This window comes from Cebidichthys violaceus, unplaced genomic scaffold (assembly GCF_023349555.1).
Source record: "Cebidichthys violaceus isolate CVI_PGR_0920_01 unplaced genomic scaffold, fCebVio1.0.p SCAF_10, whole genome shotgun sequence".
Classification (NCBI taxonomy): Eukaryota; Metazoa; Chordata; class Actinopteri; order Perciformes; family Stichaeidae; genus Cebidichthys; species Cebidichthys violaceus.
In genome coordinates, this window is record NW_027176263.1 from 17444228 (window position 1) to 17461707 (window position 17480).

Here is a 17480-nt window from a genome sequence, read left to right on the forward strand (position 1 = left end):
AACCGGGGCGATGCTAACTCCCGGGTCGGCTTACAAAAATATGTAATTCCTGCAGCATTCTCTTTTTCTGTAAATCCGTTATCTGAGACCGCGGACCTTACAGCCCGTGTTGATCCTCTGCCTGGTGGTTTTGGACTTTGGCTTACCTGCCTGCATCGTCACTCTGTACACTGATGCACCTCCAGTTTTTAACCCTGAACTCTATCACTCTACCTCCATTTTCTGCATTTGGGTTCTTCCCTTGGTGCCTGTATTTACTGGCGGGGACACTTATGAATACCAGCGATGCCTTTCTCAAGAGCAATGACAAGAATGTGAAGAATCACACACGAGCCGGTCAACGAAACAGATGTCAGCCGGTGGTGGGGTGGAAGCCCGGCACTGAGGGCAGCAGAGCTGACCTGAGAGGTCACTGGACTCTCATAATAAACGTATCCCAAAGTCTGTGACGTAAGACTGTGAGACGTTTTCATCACTGCACCCTCTTCTTCCAGACTAAAGATCTACAATCATTTCATATGCAGCCTGCAAAATAATAAGAAGGAATACATAACTGGGGCTATCTTATGGTAATACCATACCTCTTATTCATTTAAAATAGAGGAAGTTCTCAAACGTTCAATTTTGTCTAGTCATAAGCAACTGTACAAGAATGTATAATTGGCAAAAATATAATCAACAATCACGCAGCTGGAACCAGGGTGTGTTTGTGTTGCTTTGTGAAAAGAACAAATAACCAGATTGTGTCTAAAGTTAGTGGATCCATGTTCTCAGGTCTCTGTTCCTCAGCTTAACATCCCTGAAATGTGACACATTAAGAAGAACTTCCAAAGAGTTTTCGGGTTTCTAGTTCAAATGTTAAAATCACCCAATGAGAGACAATAATTGCATTTCCCATAATCAACTGGGAAATGAAAGGGTTAAAGTGAAAGTTGAGGTAAAGTTCATTATTTTTCTCCACTGGTGACTTTCACACGGGATGATTTGCTCAGTGGCTTTGCTGTCCAACACACGACTACAGTGATGAATACGAGATGGGAGGAAAGACAGATTGGAGTATTGTTTAGATAAAGACCGTCTGCAGAGACCATTTATTGGTCCTAATGCAAGAGGCTTCAAGAGGCTTAGTTCACCTGAGATTAGCGTTGTTATTGCTGCTATTAAGCTGTTATTAACGACTACCTGTGACGCTCCATTTGTGGGCAAAAATGTCACGCAAAGGAAATAGAAGAAAGTCACACAACTGATCAGTTAATTTCCATAAATAATTTGATAAATCGATTAAAAATGAACTTGCAATACAGAAGACAGGGAATGTGCAGTGTACACAGAAAACATACTGAGGTTTGGGTGTAGTACATCGGCTGTATATAAGAGGACGTATTCCCTGGTTGGTTTGTGGACTACAGTTTTGAAGCATTGAGTTTGAACATTTTAGCCGTCACCATTTTGTTTTTGTGCAACCAGAAGTGACACAAGAGGGTTGAGCAAAAGTACAACAAAAGCTGAATAAGACATCTGACCAACGTGTTACAACTTTCATTGAGGTGAAACGCGGTGAAAGGGTTAAAGTTGTAAGACACAAACTCGGACAACAACCAGACCGGACAACGCTGTGGTAGCAACCTGTCAATCCAGAGGTAGCCCCGCCCCTAAAGCATCCCCTGCTTTATGGTCTATTTGACTCTAAGTGGACCATAATTTACTAAATGAACATCATGCTCAAGTGAGACGTAGGCTCATTTTCTCATAGACTTCTATACAATCAGACTTCTTTTTGCAACCAGAGGAGTCGCCCCCTGATGGCCATGAGAAAGAATGCAAGTTTAAGGAACTTCCGCATTGGCTTCACTTTTCCAACTCGAAGGATGCCGCCTGCTGTAGTACCAGGCTGCGTCACTAGGGGGCTCTGTGTAGAGCAATGGGACAGAGTTACAAGTAATTTATTGCTCAAATTTTGCGATAATTATGGGCCATGGCAGTAGTATAAAAACTGTTTTTGCAAAAAACATGCATTTGTGTTGTATGATCGCTCACAGTAAGAAGCTGATTGAGATATTACATTTATGGGCCTATTAAAAACAACGCTGTTGGTCTTTTCAATAGACCAATTCATTCAAAACAAAGCAATGTGTCCAAAGAAGATAGACCAGTATCAGCAAAGTTCATGTAATGTACATGCTAATGTAGCTTCACCCCACACTGTGCGTGTCTGCATTGCAGTGCTGGCCTACCTCATAGTGTGAATGCACTCTGGCTCCTTAGCGAAGGCGTAAGCGTAACCGCTCGACGTGGTGCCAAAATCAATGGCAACCACCACCACGAAGGACGGCCCCGACGGGACCTGGTCTGTGTCGGTCTGCTGTACAGAGAGCATATGGGTACATACAGTTCTGGGGTTAGGACATGACACTAACACACGTACCAACAAGCACTTTAGGATGCAATGAACGCATTCACACTCACAGCCATCCACAGCAACACTTTACAGTACGGGGTCAAGGTCATGGGGGTCACGGTACGGGGATCAAGGTATGGGGGTCACGGTACGGGGATCAAGGTATGGGGGTCACGGTACGGGGATCAAGGTATGGGGGCCACGGTACGGGGATCAAGGTATGGGGGTCACGGTACAGGGATGAAGGTACGGGGCCACGGTACAGGGATCACGGTATGGGGGCCACGGTACGGGGATCAAGGTATGGGGGCCACGGTACGGGGATCAAGGAATGGGGGTCACGGTACGGGGATCAAGGTATGGGGGTCACGGTACGAGGATCAAGGTATGGGGGTCACGGTACGGGGGTCACGGTACGGGGATCACGGTATGGGGGTCACGGTACGGGGATCAAGGTATGGGGGTCACGGTACGGAGGTCCCATTAAATGAAATATTCCCTGTACTCACTTGGAAACTTGGTTTATGATAAATGGTAATGCTGCTTTACTTCCCAAAATCTATCTCTGTTTTTATTCAGGACTTCTCTGATCTTTTATCTTTCTTAATGTCCTGATTTTAGGTGACTTTAACATACATATATGCTGCCCCTCTCCTTTATAAAGCCTTTACTTTGTTCTTTTGATCTTACTCTGCCCACAATAAGGGACACACCCTGGACGTTGTTGGTGTCGTCTGGCCTGCCATTATTCTTAAATTCCTCCTTCCACCTCCTACTTCCACAGTGGTTACTTTACTTATTTGTGTATATTTAAACTCCGTTGATAGATTTCACAAAGCCTTTAAGGCTGCATCTACACATAATAAGAAGCATAAACCAAATATGTCTACAGACAAACAAACCTTGTGTTTTTAAAAATGTATGACTCATCTCTAAATGACCATTTTTACCAAAAGTTTTAGAGAAGACTTTGTACTTGGAGTTGATTTATTTAAAGAATCATTTTTACAAATTCCAACCAGGTTTTAGTGCACGTGATGGCACTGAATCTGCTCCCATCAAAGTGACCTAAACAACCTTTCACTTGCAGCTGATGCTGGATTTGATATCTGGACTTGAGCACTGCCTTTGACACTGTGGCTCACTCAATCGTACTGGATCCCCTTGAAGAGTGGGTTGGCGTCAGGGACTCTCCCTCAACTGCTTTTAATTGTATCTGTCATACAGGTCTTTCTCAGTAGCAGGGGGTAATGCCTCCTCTTCAGGGGCCCTTCTGACCTGTGGGTTTCCCCAAAGGCTCCATCTCTGGCCCAGATTCTGTATTTCATAAACACCATAAACAAACATACGTGGTTTGTTTATGATGTGTTTTTTTACGTAGAAATGTAACGTTTTGGAAACGATTACCTTCTTCCAACCTCTCTGGGTAACGACTATCAAAATGACTCAATCAGCCAATCACGTGGCAGCAACTCAATGCATCTAGACCAGACGATCTGCTGTTTAATCCAAGCATCACAATGGGGAAGCTTTGAACGTGACGTGGTTGTTGGTTCCAGGCTGGTTTGAGTATCTCAGGAGGAGATCTACTGGGATGGTTATTGTTATTGTGATGTATCAGACAGTTTCATATCAATAAAGCCGATCATATGGACGAGGGAAAAGCAAACCTTTAGTATTTTGAGTTGCATAGCATTAGAGATGCTTTCCAGTTGTGACTGTGCTGTGTTTGTACATTCTTATGATAGAAATAGTTTATCAAAGTTTACTTCACTCCTCAGCAGGAGGACTGGATCTGTCTTTGACACTTTCTGTTCAAAATACATGAAAAAGCTGTAAAAATCTAAACCCAGATATCGAGCTTCATTTATTGTCATTGTACAACACAGGGTTGCATAATGAAATGTAGTTTGTATCTCATTGTGTTACAGAGGAAAAACTACTGGAAGGTGGAAGTCTGGACAGCTGACGTATGTGTACTAGTACACTGTTATGTAAAGTGGTTTATTAAATTAAAGAAAGCATCACAGGTGCAGAGGGTGCAGAAGAGAGTTGAGTCACCTGAGTATGTGAGGGAGACAGTGGGGTGATTCCTGGGTCACCCATGCTCTTTGCTGGAGAAGGATTAGCCATCGCATCTGTAGAGGAAGACAGGCAGACATGTCAGAGTCACACGCTGTACATTTTACCCTAAACAGTGACTGAAATCAGCTCAAGACTTTGAGCACAATCACGATCAAACGGTCATGGTAACTGAGTTACCGGTAACTGAGGAGGCTCCGCCCCGCTGCTGAGCTTGAACTCTGCCCGGAGACAGTAAATGATGGCTCCTATTCTGGTGCAGAGCTGCAGACTGACAACATCAACTCCATTCAAACGGCACAAAATGTCTGTTGCACCTGTCTTTAAAACACAATGACATTTCATTTGAATTGGAGATTGTCTCCCCATTTGCTGTCATCATTTTCATTAGTCTGGCTAAATAGCCTTCACAGAAAGTGTTCTTTGAAGGCACACGATAATAATACTCCCTCGGCGTATTGTAAGTGTCTGGCAGAATTGTCTCACGACGGGACATCGTGTCATCCGTCCTATTTTTCCGCCTCGTTCACCCTTTTTTCTCGTCCACCCCTATGGAGTGGATGAGTGGTCTGAAGACCCATAATACACTTTGCCAGGCAATTACGGTGCAGAATTACAGACCACCTGTGGCTAGACTCCATCTAGCCACCGTGCAGCCCGTCTCCCGGCGCCCCCAGCAGCCCACTCTCAAAGCCACCTTTACAACCTTGAGTTTTTATTCCCAACAATTGCCATAAAAGTCAAATCATGATTAGAGAAATAAAGCAAATGCTCTTGTAGTAATTAATATCTCAAGTGCTGCATTACTCAGGTTTGGCTGAGGCCTTCTTATTATTGTGCTGACTCAGTTTGGTTCCCTCTAAACAGGCAGCTTTGTATTGTGAATGGCAACTGTTTACTGTATTTGCAACCATGGCTCTTTCAATACTTTTAATCCAATAATAAAAGTGGAAAACTAGCGATGAAGACCAATCAATACAAGTGCACATAGTCACCGTAACGCCACCCAGCCTCGAGCAGAGGTCACGTTAAACGAATATTTCCCGTTATGACGGAATTTTTTCAACGACAACGGAAAAATCTGAAAGCCATTCGTCATGTTGACAGACCGGAGGAGGTGGAGCCTCTGTGAGCGCTACGGGTCAGAGAGCAGGAGCTCATGCTGTGGGATTTCCTCCTGGTGAAAGCGAGATGGATCAGGATCAGGAAGTGAGTCCAGTCTCCAGCGTGGCAGCAGAGCATTCAGCCTTCAGAACGGAATAAAATCCATGACATCGTCTGTTTGAGGCAAATACGGAAAAAAATCATTCATCTGCCTCGTATGTGTTGACGTGAAAAGTGAGAGTGGGGCGTGTCTCTGTTCATCTTTTCTCTCCATTCCCTTATAAATACACAACCTATAAGTTCTGTATATTAAAGATTAAAAGAACACAAACAAACACAAGTACAGTGCCGAGAGCACGACCACCGCTTGTGTCTGTCACTCAAAAACTTCAAAATGTATTACAAGACAGATGTCATGTTCCAAGATGCCATATGATCATGGTCCCTGGTTCAATTCCAGGCTGTGGTCTTTATTGAACAATGTTCTATCTCCCAGTGCTTCTTCTCCACCTCCATAACTCAGATGCAACGGGACATGTTGTACTCCTTTGAATGCCTGAACTCACGCTGACATTGCACCACTGATAAAGGATGTGAAGACTCGTATTTCTCTCGTCTCAGTAGGAGTGGTGACTTCCTGTTGGCCTTCCGTTCCATCTATTCCCCAAACGACTGCTGCTCAGAGGCCCGAGTCGCCAGAGAATGTTAGTAAAATGATCAGGCACTGGACTAAAAGAATCAATTAGTCAAAGTAGAACTGAAAACAGGTTCCGTTTCAAAGGCTCACATCGATAAAGAAGGGCAGTCTTCAATGTTCTGATGACGTTGTTGTGGACTCAGGTCACCGAGGTTCTGTCTGATAGAGAGCAGCTAATCCAATACGTGCTCTTAGACTGCTCTCATGGGGGGGGGGGTAAAAAGCATTCTACTTGATGACAGAAAGCCAGCTCTACGCCTCTCAACATCTACTCTGACTACAGTTGCTGTAAGTTTTAAGATATATTTACAAAATTTCAGCAGGTGTTGTCCAAAATATGTCCACATCTTGTTGTGTAGACCAATATTTATTTGAGATTAGCACCGCTAAAAAAACATTTTTTTCAATTTCCTGTTTCACAATAAAAGTAGGCTAGGTGGCCAGTAGAAAGTAGGCTAGGTGGCCAGTAGAAAGTAGTCTAGGTGGCCAGTAGAAAGCAGTCTAGGTGGCCAGTAGAAAGCAGGCTAGGTGGCCAGTAGAAAGCAGGCTAGGTGGCCAGTAGAAAGCAGTCTAGGTGGCCAGTAGAAAGCAGTCTAGGTGGCCAGTAGAAAGCAGGCTAGGTGGCCAGTAGAAAGTAGGCTAGGTGGCCAGTAGAAAGCAGTCTAGGTGGCCAGTAGAAAGTAGGCTAGGTGGCCAGTAGAAAGTAGGCTAGGTGGCCAGTAGAAAGTAGGCTAGGTGGCCAGTAGAAAGCAGGCTAGGTGGCCAGTAGAAAGTAGGCTAGGTGGCCAGTAGAAAGCAGTCTAGGTGGTCAGTAGAAAGGTTCAGTATTTCACTTTGTCATGTTGTGGTTGCTACTTTTCTTAACTCTAGAAACATTTTTCATTTGTATAATTCCTCAATATTAGTACTGTTTAATGTTCAGTACAGCTTACCTGTGATTGTGAGAACGATGCGATTCTCTTCTCTTCCCATTAAGTGGAACAACAGCTGCTGTGAGTCAGTTTGAGCTTCAATGCCTTTATTCATCATCGGCGATGTGAAAACATTGGGTTTCCACGAAGTCAGAATAGTCAAAATATGGTCATAGTTATATAAGTTATAAAAGTTATCTATCAGCTCAACACTCACACTGGTCAGCAGTGGAGGAGGTTAAAACGCTGTGTACTTCACAGCGTACTTCACAGCGTACTTCACAGCGTACTTCACAGCGTACTTCTGTGTACTTAGTTTTGTAGTTTGATCATTTGGAGACAATACCTACAATTTCAAAAACCTGCCATGCTGTTATACTGTTATTTTGTGCGTACAATTATGCAGCTAAAATAATTAAGTGCAGTAACCCAAAAGACAAAATGAGCTTCCCTTGATTCAAATCATGGACAGGTCTTTACTGTCAATCCACAGTCATCTTAAGTGTCACATGACCATCCCTGAAGCAACGCAACCTGTTGAATTGTCAGAAGACGTGAACGATTACGGCCAAAATGATATTCACGAGTATTCTGATCAATATTGAGATCAGAATTATTTTTCACGATTATTCATTAATTTTAGGCGGGAAGTGAGGCTGAACCAGCTGAACCACATTTACAGGTTGATTTGGGACTAAAGGAAATAGCTCACTGGCATATGCAAGGTTTTATAAATGTGAGTATTTTTGTGGATTCTACTGTTTTATAAATCTTAAAATAAGGTTGTTCTTCAGCTGAATTTAGAGCATTGAGTGATATGCAGGACATCTTCTACTCTGGACTGCAATTTCAACATTCAAAAAAGTATTTTTTTTAAACTGACACCATCAATTGATGGTGACATCACAAGACATAACAAGTGCAGCTATGCAACAATTCAATCAGCAAGCTGAATGTAGTTTAAACATGTCAAATGTTCATGAACTTGTTAATAAAGCTACAGAGAATCTCTGGACAGACATGAGAAGCCTGTTTCAGAGGGCAGTGGTTACCTACATTAACAGAGGAGGAGCCTCATTAAATTCACTGCAGCACACTGACGGGCACGAACACAACAAAACAGGCCATCAAAGAGCCACATTCATGAGGGGCGACCGCAAAATGAGAATGTGTTGTTTCTTCTTCCCATGTGAGGTCCCATTCATTCACACCCCCATGCTCCTCTCTCCCCGGCTGACTGCATCCACTTGGCCACCAGCCCAGACACACAGTGCAGAGAAACAGCCTGACAACAGCTGCAGCCACTACACACACACACACACACACACACACACACACACACACACAAACACACACACACACACACACACACACACACATCCACATGTAACATACTGTTAGAATGAAGCTGCTCAGAGCTTTTAGATTCTCCTAATCATTTTTACCCTAAACTTTATCGTTGTCATGGTGGATAAAGCCTTTGAAATACACGTGGATATTCAAACTCATACTGATACTACTGTTCCATACTAATGAATTTGTTTTAGATTAGGTTAGCAGCTTCTTAGGGCTGGCAGAGGCAGGTTTAATAATTCAGATTTATCAGTTATGAGACACTGTCAACTGAGTGGGGGGGATTGTGACTCGATGCAGAAAACGTAATATTCTGAAATTTTTAAACTAATTTCTCAACGTTTTGATCGCCTGAGAAAATTCTGTGACACCGGGCTGTTTGTTCCTTACCGCTGCCCCTGAACGCAACAGACGTAACAGATGTAACAGACGTAACAGATGTAACAGACGCAACAGACGTAACAGACGTAACAGATGTAACAGACGTAAGATATGCAACAGACCTAACAGGCGTAAAGACGTAACAGATGTAACAGACGTAACAGACGTAAAGACCTAACAAATGTAACAGACCTAACGGACGTAAAGATGTAACAGACGTGCATCTTGTTTACGTTCTAAGTAACGGAAGCATTTTGCTTCTTCTTCTTCCGCTAAACTCCGAAAGTGTGAAGCAAATCACAGAGTAGATTTGCGCCCCTACTCAGTCATTGAGAACCTGTGTTGCACACTTTGGAACCAAGATACAACATTCATCTCAACAACCAAACCCCAGCTAAAGTCATGGAGTCACTGAGGACATCCGCTGCCACAGACTATAGTGACTATAGTGAGTTTTTATAGTGGTATTGTATCAGAAATATTCCCAAATCTCCGATGGCTCTCCCTCTTTTTACCTATTGTTATTGAATTTGATCATATCTTTTATATGACATGAATTGGTTTTACCTCCAGGGCTGACGTCGATGCTCTTTCTGGGTTACATTGAACATTTACTACTGCTAGACACCTTCATTACTAATTCATCCTCTGCTCCGATCACAAACACCAGACTGCTCTGAGTGCATCCACCTTCACCCGACCACACACACACGCACTGCACACACACATTACACACCGAGCTTTTTCCTTTTCACAGAAACAGAAACGCTACCACGAGTGACAAACGGCATCCTCATAATGGCTGACAATGGCAGACATTCTATCTATTGGGGCGGCTGCGGCTCGGGAGTTAGAGCGGGTCGTCCACTAATTGGAAGACTGGCGGTCGCCGGCTCCTCCAGCCTGGATGTCTGCATGTGTCCTTGGCTGTGCCATCAGTGTGTGGGTGAACCGTGGCACCTTGTATGGCAGCCTCTACCACTAGTGTGTGAAGGAGTGAATGGTGGCGCTGACAGTGACTGACAAAAGCCTGATACAGATGCAGTCCATTTATCATGTGTGGAGTTCTGCCGGGTCCATATTCTCTGACTTACTTTCTATGTTCTATGACTTCCATTCCACATTCTGAAACTTTTCTTCCATATTCACTTCCAAACATTATTCAGAAACATTTGTTCTATATTCTGACATTCATTACGATTTTCTGACTTCCACAGAGGACTCAAGACTTTCTTTTCATATTCTATTACTTCTATTCCACATTCATTCTAACCAGTCCTTCAGTTAATAGAATAGAAAGTATATAGAATAAAACGCAAGGTTAATAGAATAACATGTCCAGTTTAAATAAGGCCAGCGACATAGCAATGAGCTCGCTCTCTCTCTCTCTCTCTCTCTCTCTCTCTCTCTCTCACTGCCAGGTTTGTAATACACTGGCAGAAACCCTGTGCAGTAGGCCCACAATTCCTACAAAGTAGTGCTGGACGGTATACAGGTTCATCCAGTATACCGGTTCATCCAGTATACCGGTTCATCCAGTATACCGGTTTTAATTTCCCGTATGATATTCATTTTTCATACACCGTCATACCAGTGCATAGCCGAAACAACTGCTGTCACTCTTCAACAGGCAGCTAAATATATTGTTTGCGCGAAGAGCGCTACGGTCGGAGCTAACACTAGTTATGTATTCAGAAGGACGCCAAAGTTATGGTTATAACTTTATAACACAACAATTAATAACCCACAACTAACTAACAGGGCAACACCACGACACAACAGTTTGTGACACATAAACAATTTGTGACACTAATAATTGTACATTTATAAAAGTACACCGCCGAACGGCAAGCTGGGTACAGCTCGCTAGCTAGCCCGTTAGCTAGTCTGCTAACAGCTGGGGGAGGCTCCGTCGCTACAGTACCGTTACATTAAAGAACAGAAAAGAGCGACGCAGGAGGAACAATAGAGCCAATAGAGTCTGTGCCCAAGAGAGGAGCTGTGTCTGCTGTTTGGACGTGTTTTTCGAGGCCGACAAGCAGTAACGTTAGCGCTAGTGAAACAGTGAAGCCAAAGGGTCAGACTTGAAGAGGCATTTGCTCGAGGCACTGCATTATGACAAGAAAAGCAAGCGGTGGAGCGACATTACAAACGCAATAACGATCCAGCTCTGCAAGGACACGGTCCCGCTACAGACAGTGGAGAAAGACGGGTTCAGAGCAGTAATTAAAACACTGGATTCAAGGTACGTCTTACCGGGGCGAAAATACTTTGTACATTTTGTGGGGCCAAGCAAACCCTCTAGTAATCAAAGCCTTTATACATGAAGACATTAAAATGTTTTTATATTCTATGTACTGCTGACAGTAGAGAAAGCCACTATAAACCTACATAAAAACACAGTCAAGGGAGAAATGAAATACCGTGAAACCGCCAGAATCTTAAAAAAATACGGTGATACACATTTTTGGTCATACCGCCCAGCACTACTACAAAGGAAAAAGAACTGAAGTCTATCTCTCCTCCGCTCCATTCAGCAGGCTACCGGGACAGAGACCAATGTTTGCGACGGCTTTCTTTTTGGAGCATGCGTCCAGCGAGCCGTGAGGTTCAAACGTAATAAATCTCTTGACAATACACAACAAACAGATACACCCTAAAGCTAGGCAAGGTCATTCATTTAATGGCATGAAACCATAATTCTCTTGTATCGGATTTCTTCTTCATATTCATCTTTTTTTTTATTTGCCAGCTTAGACTCCAAAGTGCCGCTTGTTTAGACAGACCGAGAGTTCGATTCCTGACCGCCTACTGGACTTTTAAACCATTCATTTCGTCGTACCAACTACCTCCACATCTCCACATCAAAGTAGCCAGACAGAGTTACTCCTAGAGAAACAGACGGTGTGGCGCTTTGTTCATTACAACAAAGACCTTCATATAAAACAATGACCACAGACGTCTGATGACAGACGCAGCGAGTTCCTGGAGAGGGCAGAGTGTTTCGGTCACTCTGTGAGGAAATGCTTCCAAACTCTCTGCTGAACAATGGCTCTCCTTCCTGCCTGTCTGACATGGAAACAAGTGATAACAGCAACAGCTGGGCTCAAACAGGACCCTGGTCACTGAAGACGATCCTCTTCACCCACACAACACAAGTACAGATGTCCAGCGTGCTGGTTCATCCCTGTGTGTCCCGGCCTCATCAACACCATCTGAGAGGACATGCAGTTAGTCAGGAGAGGTGTCGTATTTTGCCAGAGAAGGCAAATATGCTCATATTTCTGCAAAAGAATTGCTGAAGTTTATTTATATTTATTTAAGAATACTGTAAGCTGTTATTAACAGTTAATATATTGTTCATAGTTTGAAGTTAAACAGTTTGAAGCTGTAGTTTGAAGCCAAGTGTTTTGTATTTATTTATATTTATAGTATACTTCAAACAGTTAATATATTGTTCAATTTGAAGAAAACAAATTGCCTTGGCAATAAAAAAAAGCCTTTCTTTAATGTCGTCAATCGTCGTTTTGTGTGTGTGTGTTTGTTTTTTAAGTATCGGTTCAGGCACCGTTTAGGCACCGGTATCGTTTTAAAAGTATCGTTTTAGCACCGGTATCGGAAAAAACCCAAACGATACCCATCCCTCCTTGTATCACATACCTTCAGGTTTCACATCTGACTCTGCAGCCGTGCTTTTCTTGGGGCGTGTGCGTATTTCAAGAGCTTATGAATTATTCAACAGTGAGGAAGAATTCTCAGCTCACACATTTTAAGAATGCATATCTGTCCAAGCTGGCTTGCAGTTAACTAAAAAAAAGCATTTCATTCTGCTTCACATTGACGGATAAAGTCATCAGGAGGCTGCTGTTCCCTTTACATCCACAGACAGCACCCACAGGTTCTGCACAGGGATTGTCCTGACAGGGAGGAACATGTCTCATGTGTCAGAGACGCAATCAGAGATGCATTTAGCATTTCTTCAGAATGCAAATGGGTCCACTTGTTCTTGCACTCTGCATGTTTTCTGTGTGCATGGAGTTCATCCCATAGTCCAAAGACGTGTGGGTCAGAGGGACTGCGTATTCTTTATCAGCTGTAGGTGCTTCTCTACAACAGCGTGTGCCCCGACTTCTCAAACCAATATCTATATTTGAGAGAAAGAAATGATTCTGTCGGCCCAAACGTTTAACATTAACGGAACATGTGCGATCCTATCTTGCCTCACGCATGCTGAAACCAATATATCGGTGAAAAATGAATATTGGCAGACATCTGTGAGATCACAAACATACCTTTAAAGATGAATCCCAAGGACCTTACTCTGGGTCATTCTGATGACATGATGAAGACCCAGCAAGGTCCAAATGTTGCCTTTGTCGGTGCAAGAAAACCTTCAGAAAGTAGAGACATTCAGTGTATATATATATATATATATATATATATATATATATATGAAACCATTTACCGTCTCACTGAAGACGCAGCGTGGTGCTGTTGAACTCTTTGGTTTGTATTTAAGATCAAAACGTGTAGTTTGTAGTAGAGAAAGTGTTTCAATGTGTCCACAGAAGGAGAGACTTGTCCACAATATCTGCAGAGAGACTATTTAGACGTGTGTCACAGTGCAGACTTCTGAACGTTGCAGTGTCGTTTCCTCCCTCCCTCTTTACAGCTCCTACATCAGACGGCCTGTGAGTAGCCCCTCCCCCATCCTGCCCCCCCCACCCCTCCTCAGACCTCCTCCTCCTCCTCCTCCACACGGCTCATGTCTGAGACATGACACAATGCTTAAGGCCTCCTGCTCCTCTTTTCCCTCAACATTCTGCACCATGTGCTTATCCTGTCACCACGCCATATTGTCTTTTATATGACAGCAGAGGTGGTGTTATGGTGGTGACATTTTTATTGTGATTATATAAATGTGTATTTATTAGTGAAAGTTTCCAAAAGCCTAGATCATTACACCTCTTCCTGACATACTGCATTGTGGGTGAGCAAACTGTGGATTGGCAGTGAAGAGATCTAAACTATATAGATCTATATATAGATATAGAATATATATATATATACTTATACTACAGTGGGTTATCACAGAGCCTTGGCTAAGCCCCGCCCCCCTACCACTACTCCGTCAAGCTGTATTAACTAGTTTTGGGAAAAACAAAAAAGAGATTTGATAGAGGAGCAGATATGCGTTATATATATCAGGATGTGAAGCTGATCGTTCTGGCCACTGAGAGGCTCAGATTGTTATTATACATTTATGGAAACGATCCTCCAGAGATGTTTTTGTTAAAGAGTACGATCATTTTCGTTTAACCAAAAACAGCAGCTATGTCTTTCACAAATATACCAGACTCCACTGAACACTCTACAGAACATTTTGAACTTTTGATAGTTTACTGACTTCAGAACGGTTGAAAGGATTTTTGGGACGGTGGCAAAAAAAAGTCTTGTAGACCAATTTCTCTTATCTTGTCTTAACTTATCTTATCTTGTCTTAACTTATCTTGGGTGATCTTGTCTTAACTTAACTTAACTTGGCTGATCTTGTCTTAACTTAACTTATCTGATCTTAACTTATTTTCTCTTGTCTTAACTTATCTTATCTTGTCTTAACTTAACTTGGCTGATCTTGTCTTAACTTATCTTATCTGATCTTAACTTATCTTCTCTTGTCTTAACTTATCTTAACTTAACCTATCTTCTCTTGTCTTAACTTATCTTCTCTTGTCTTAACTTATCTTCTCTTGTCTTAACTTATCTTAACTTAACCTATCTTCTCTTGTCTTAACTTATCTTATCTGATCTTAACTTATCTTCTCTTGTCTTAACTTATCTTCTCTTGTCTTAACTTATCTTAACTTAACCTATCTTCTCTTGTCTTAACTTATCTTATCTTGTCTTAACTTAACTTAACTTAGCTTATCTTATCTGATCTTAACTTATCTTCTCTTGTCTTAACTTATCTTAACTTAACTTAACCTATCTTCTCTTGTCTTAACTTATCTTCTCTTGTCTTAACTTATCTTAACTTAACTTAACCTATCTTCTCTTGTCTTAACCTATCTTCTCTTGTCTTAACTTATCTTCTCTTGTATTAACTTAACTTAACCTATCTTCTCTTGTCTTAACCTATCTTCTCTTGTCTTAACTTATCTTCTCTTGGCTGATCTTGTCTTAACTTAACTTATCTTATCTTGTCTTAACTTAACTTAACTTAACTTAGCTTATCTTATCTGATCTTAACTTAACTGATTTGATCTTATCTTCTCTTGTCTTAACTTATCTTCTCTTGGCTGATCTTGTCTTAACTTAACTTATCTTATCTTGTCTTAACTTAACTTAACTTAGCTTATCTTATCTGATCTTAACTTATCTGATTTGATCTTATCTTCTCTTGTCTTAACTTATCTTCTCTTGTCTTAACTTATCTTCTCTTGTCTTAACTTATCTTAACTTAACCTATCTTCTCTTGTCTTAACTTATCTGATCTTAACTTATCTTCTCTTGTCTTAACTTATCTTAACTTAACCTATCTTCTCTTGTCTTAACTTATCTTATCTTGTCTTAACTTAACTTAACTTAGCTTATCTTATCTGATCTTAACTTATCTTCTCTTGTCTTAACTTATCTTAACTTAACTTAACCTATCTTCTCTTGTCTTAACTTATCTTCTCTTGTCTTAACTTATCTTAACTTAACTTAACCTATCTTCTCTTGTCTTAACCTATCTTCTCTTGTCTTAACTTAACTTAACCTATCTTCTCTTGTCTTAAGTTATCCTCTCTTGTCTTAACTTATCTTAACTTAACATATCTTCTCTTGTCTTAACTTATCTTCTCTTGGCTGATCTTGTCTTAACTTAACTTATCTTATCTTGTCTTAACTTAACTTAACTTAGCTTATCTTATCTGATCTTAACTTATCTGATTTGATCTTATCTTCTCTTGTCTTAACTTATCTTCTCTTGGCTGATCTTGTCTTAACTTAACTTAACTTAGCTTATCTTATCTGATCTTAACTTATCTGATTTGATCTTATCTTCTCTTGTCTTAACTTAACTTATCTTATCTTGTCTTAACTTAACTTAACTTAGCTTATCTTATCTGATCTTAACTTATCTGATTTCATCTTATCTTCTCTTGTCTTAACTTATCTTCTCTTGGCTGATCTTGTCTTAACTTAACTTATCTTATCTTGTCTTAACTTAACTTAACTTAGCTTATCTTATCTGATCTTAACTTATCTGATTTGATCTTATCTTCTCTTGTCTTAACTTATCTTAACTTAACTTAACTTATCTTCTCTTGGCTGATCTTGGAGAAGGTAATGTCCACGGTGTTAAACCACCCAACCCCCTCAACACCCACCACCAACCGAACCGCCTCACACCCTCCCCTGCCTCCACACGATTCACAGACAGATGCGAACAACATGCAGAAGCCACTTCATTTACTGAACAGTTATGTAAATGAAGTGGCTTTTGGTATTCAACTCATTCAGACTGAGAGCTTTGACTCTTTCAGTTGCAGCTGAACTTGATTTGCAGCAGAGAGTAATCTAGATATTTGCAACTGACTACAGGCAATGATCTTGTTGTCTTTACTTCTTCAGTTAAATTCTGCATTTTATAATGCTACTACTGCCGACATGTAGCATGACGATGTGGACGGAGATCCACGGGTTTAAAACGTCTTAGTGTGGATGTAGCCTTAGAGAAAGTACTTTCTCAGTTAAAAAAAAGTATCACTGTAATTGTGAGCATTAAAACACAGTGGATCTCCTCATGGATCTATTACTCAAACCAGCCCTCCTGGTCCATAGTTCATCTTCTCACCGGTACCTGAAGCAACACACATTTTAATGCACAGACATGTTCTGAGCAGAACACGAACTAGGAGCCACAGATTAACTTGAACGTCATGTTAGGTTGACCTGTGATGTGAGGTTTGTTTTTATGGTGAAAATCAGAATGTTCAGCACAGAAAAGTTGGAATTTCAGCAATGTGAAATGTAAATAATACTTTTGCATATCATTTTGAAGTTAAAAAACGTCAAAGATGGGACATGGAACTGAACCCAAGAGTGCCGTGTTACATTGTGAACACGTGGCTCGTTCTACGTGGGATGTAGTAAACGACGAAATCGCAAACATCGACCACAAATTGTCTTTTTTTTTTGGTGCCAAGATGAGACTCGCTTTGGACCAATCTGACGTCAGAATGACAGTGAGCCACTTCTGAGAGGGGTGGAGGAGCTTCCTGTTTCCACAGACCAATGTCACTTAGCAGACCACCTCAGAGCATCACTCAGACCACGTCAGGACATTTCAAAACATCAAAATATCAAATATCAAATACGGATTCAGATCCCGCTGGGGTGATCATACACAACAAACGGTATGAATCATACAGACATGATGTTTTAGAGACAAATGTGACAATATTGAGATATATAAAATATCGCCATATTATTATATCATAAAGTATAATATCATACCATATTGCCCAGCCCTCACTGTTCAGAGGGGATCTCCAGATATGTCCACCTT

General features: G+C 41.5%; 1 protein-coding gene across 6 annotated transcripts in view; it reads right to left on the reverse strand.

Moving 5' to 3' along the window:
• Positions 1–17480, reverse strand: part of hspa12a (heat shock protein 12A) — a 41255-nt gene that overhangs the window by 19847 nt on the left and 3928 nt on the right. For 3 of the 6 annotated variants that reach the window (XM_068728093.1, XM_068728099.1, XM_068728097.1), the window contains exons 2-3: positions 4460–4536; positions 2235–2362 (exon numbers count right to left, since the gene is read on the reverse strand). In XM_068728093.1, the coding sequence (XP_068584194.1) occupies positions 2235–2362; positions 4460–4536 (205 nt within the window). Of the gene's footprint in view, positions 1–2234; positions 2363–4459; positions 4537–4660; positions 4720–17480 lie in introns of those variants that run through there. The other 3 variants (XM_068728094.1, XM_068728098.1, XM_068728096.1) reach the window with 2 other exon arrangements.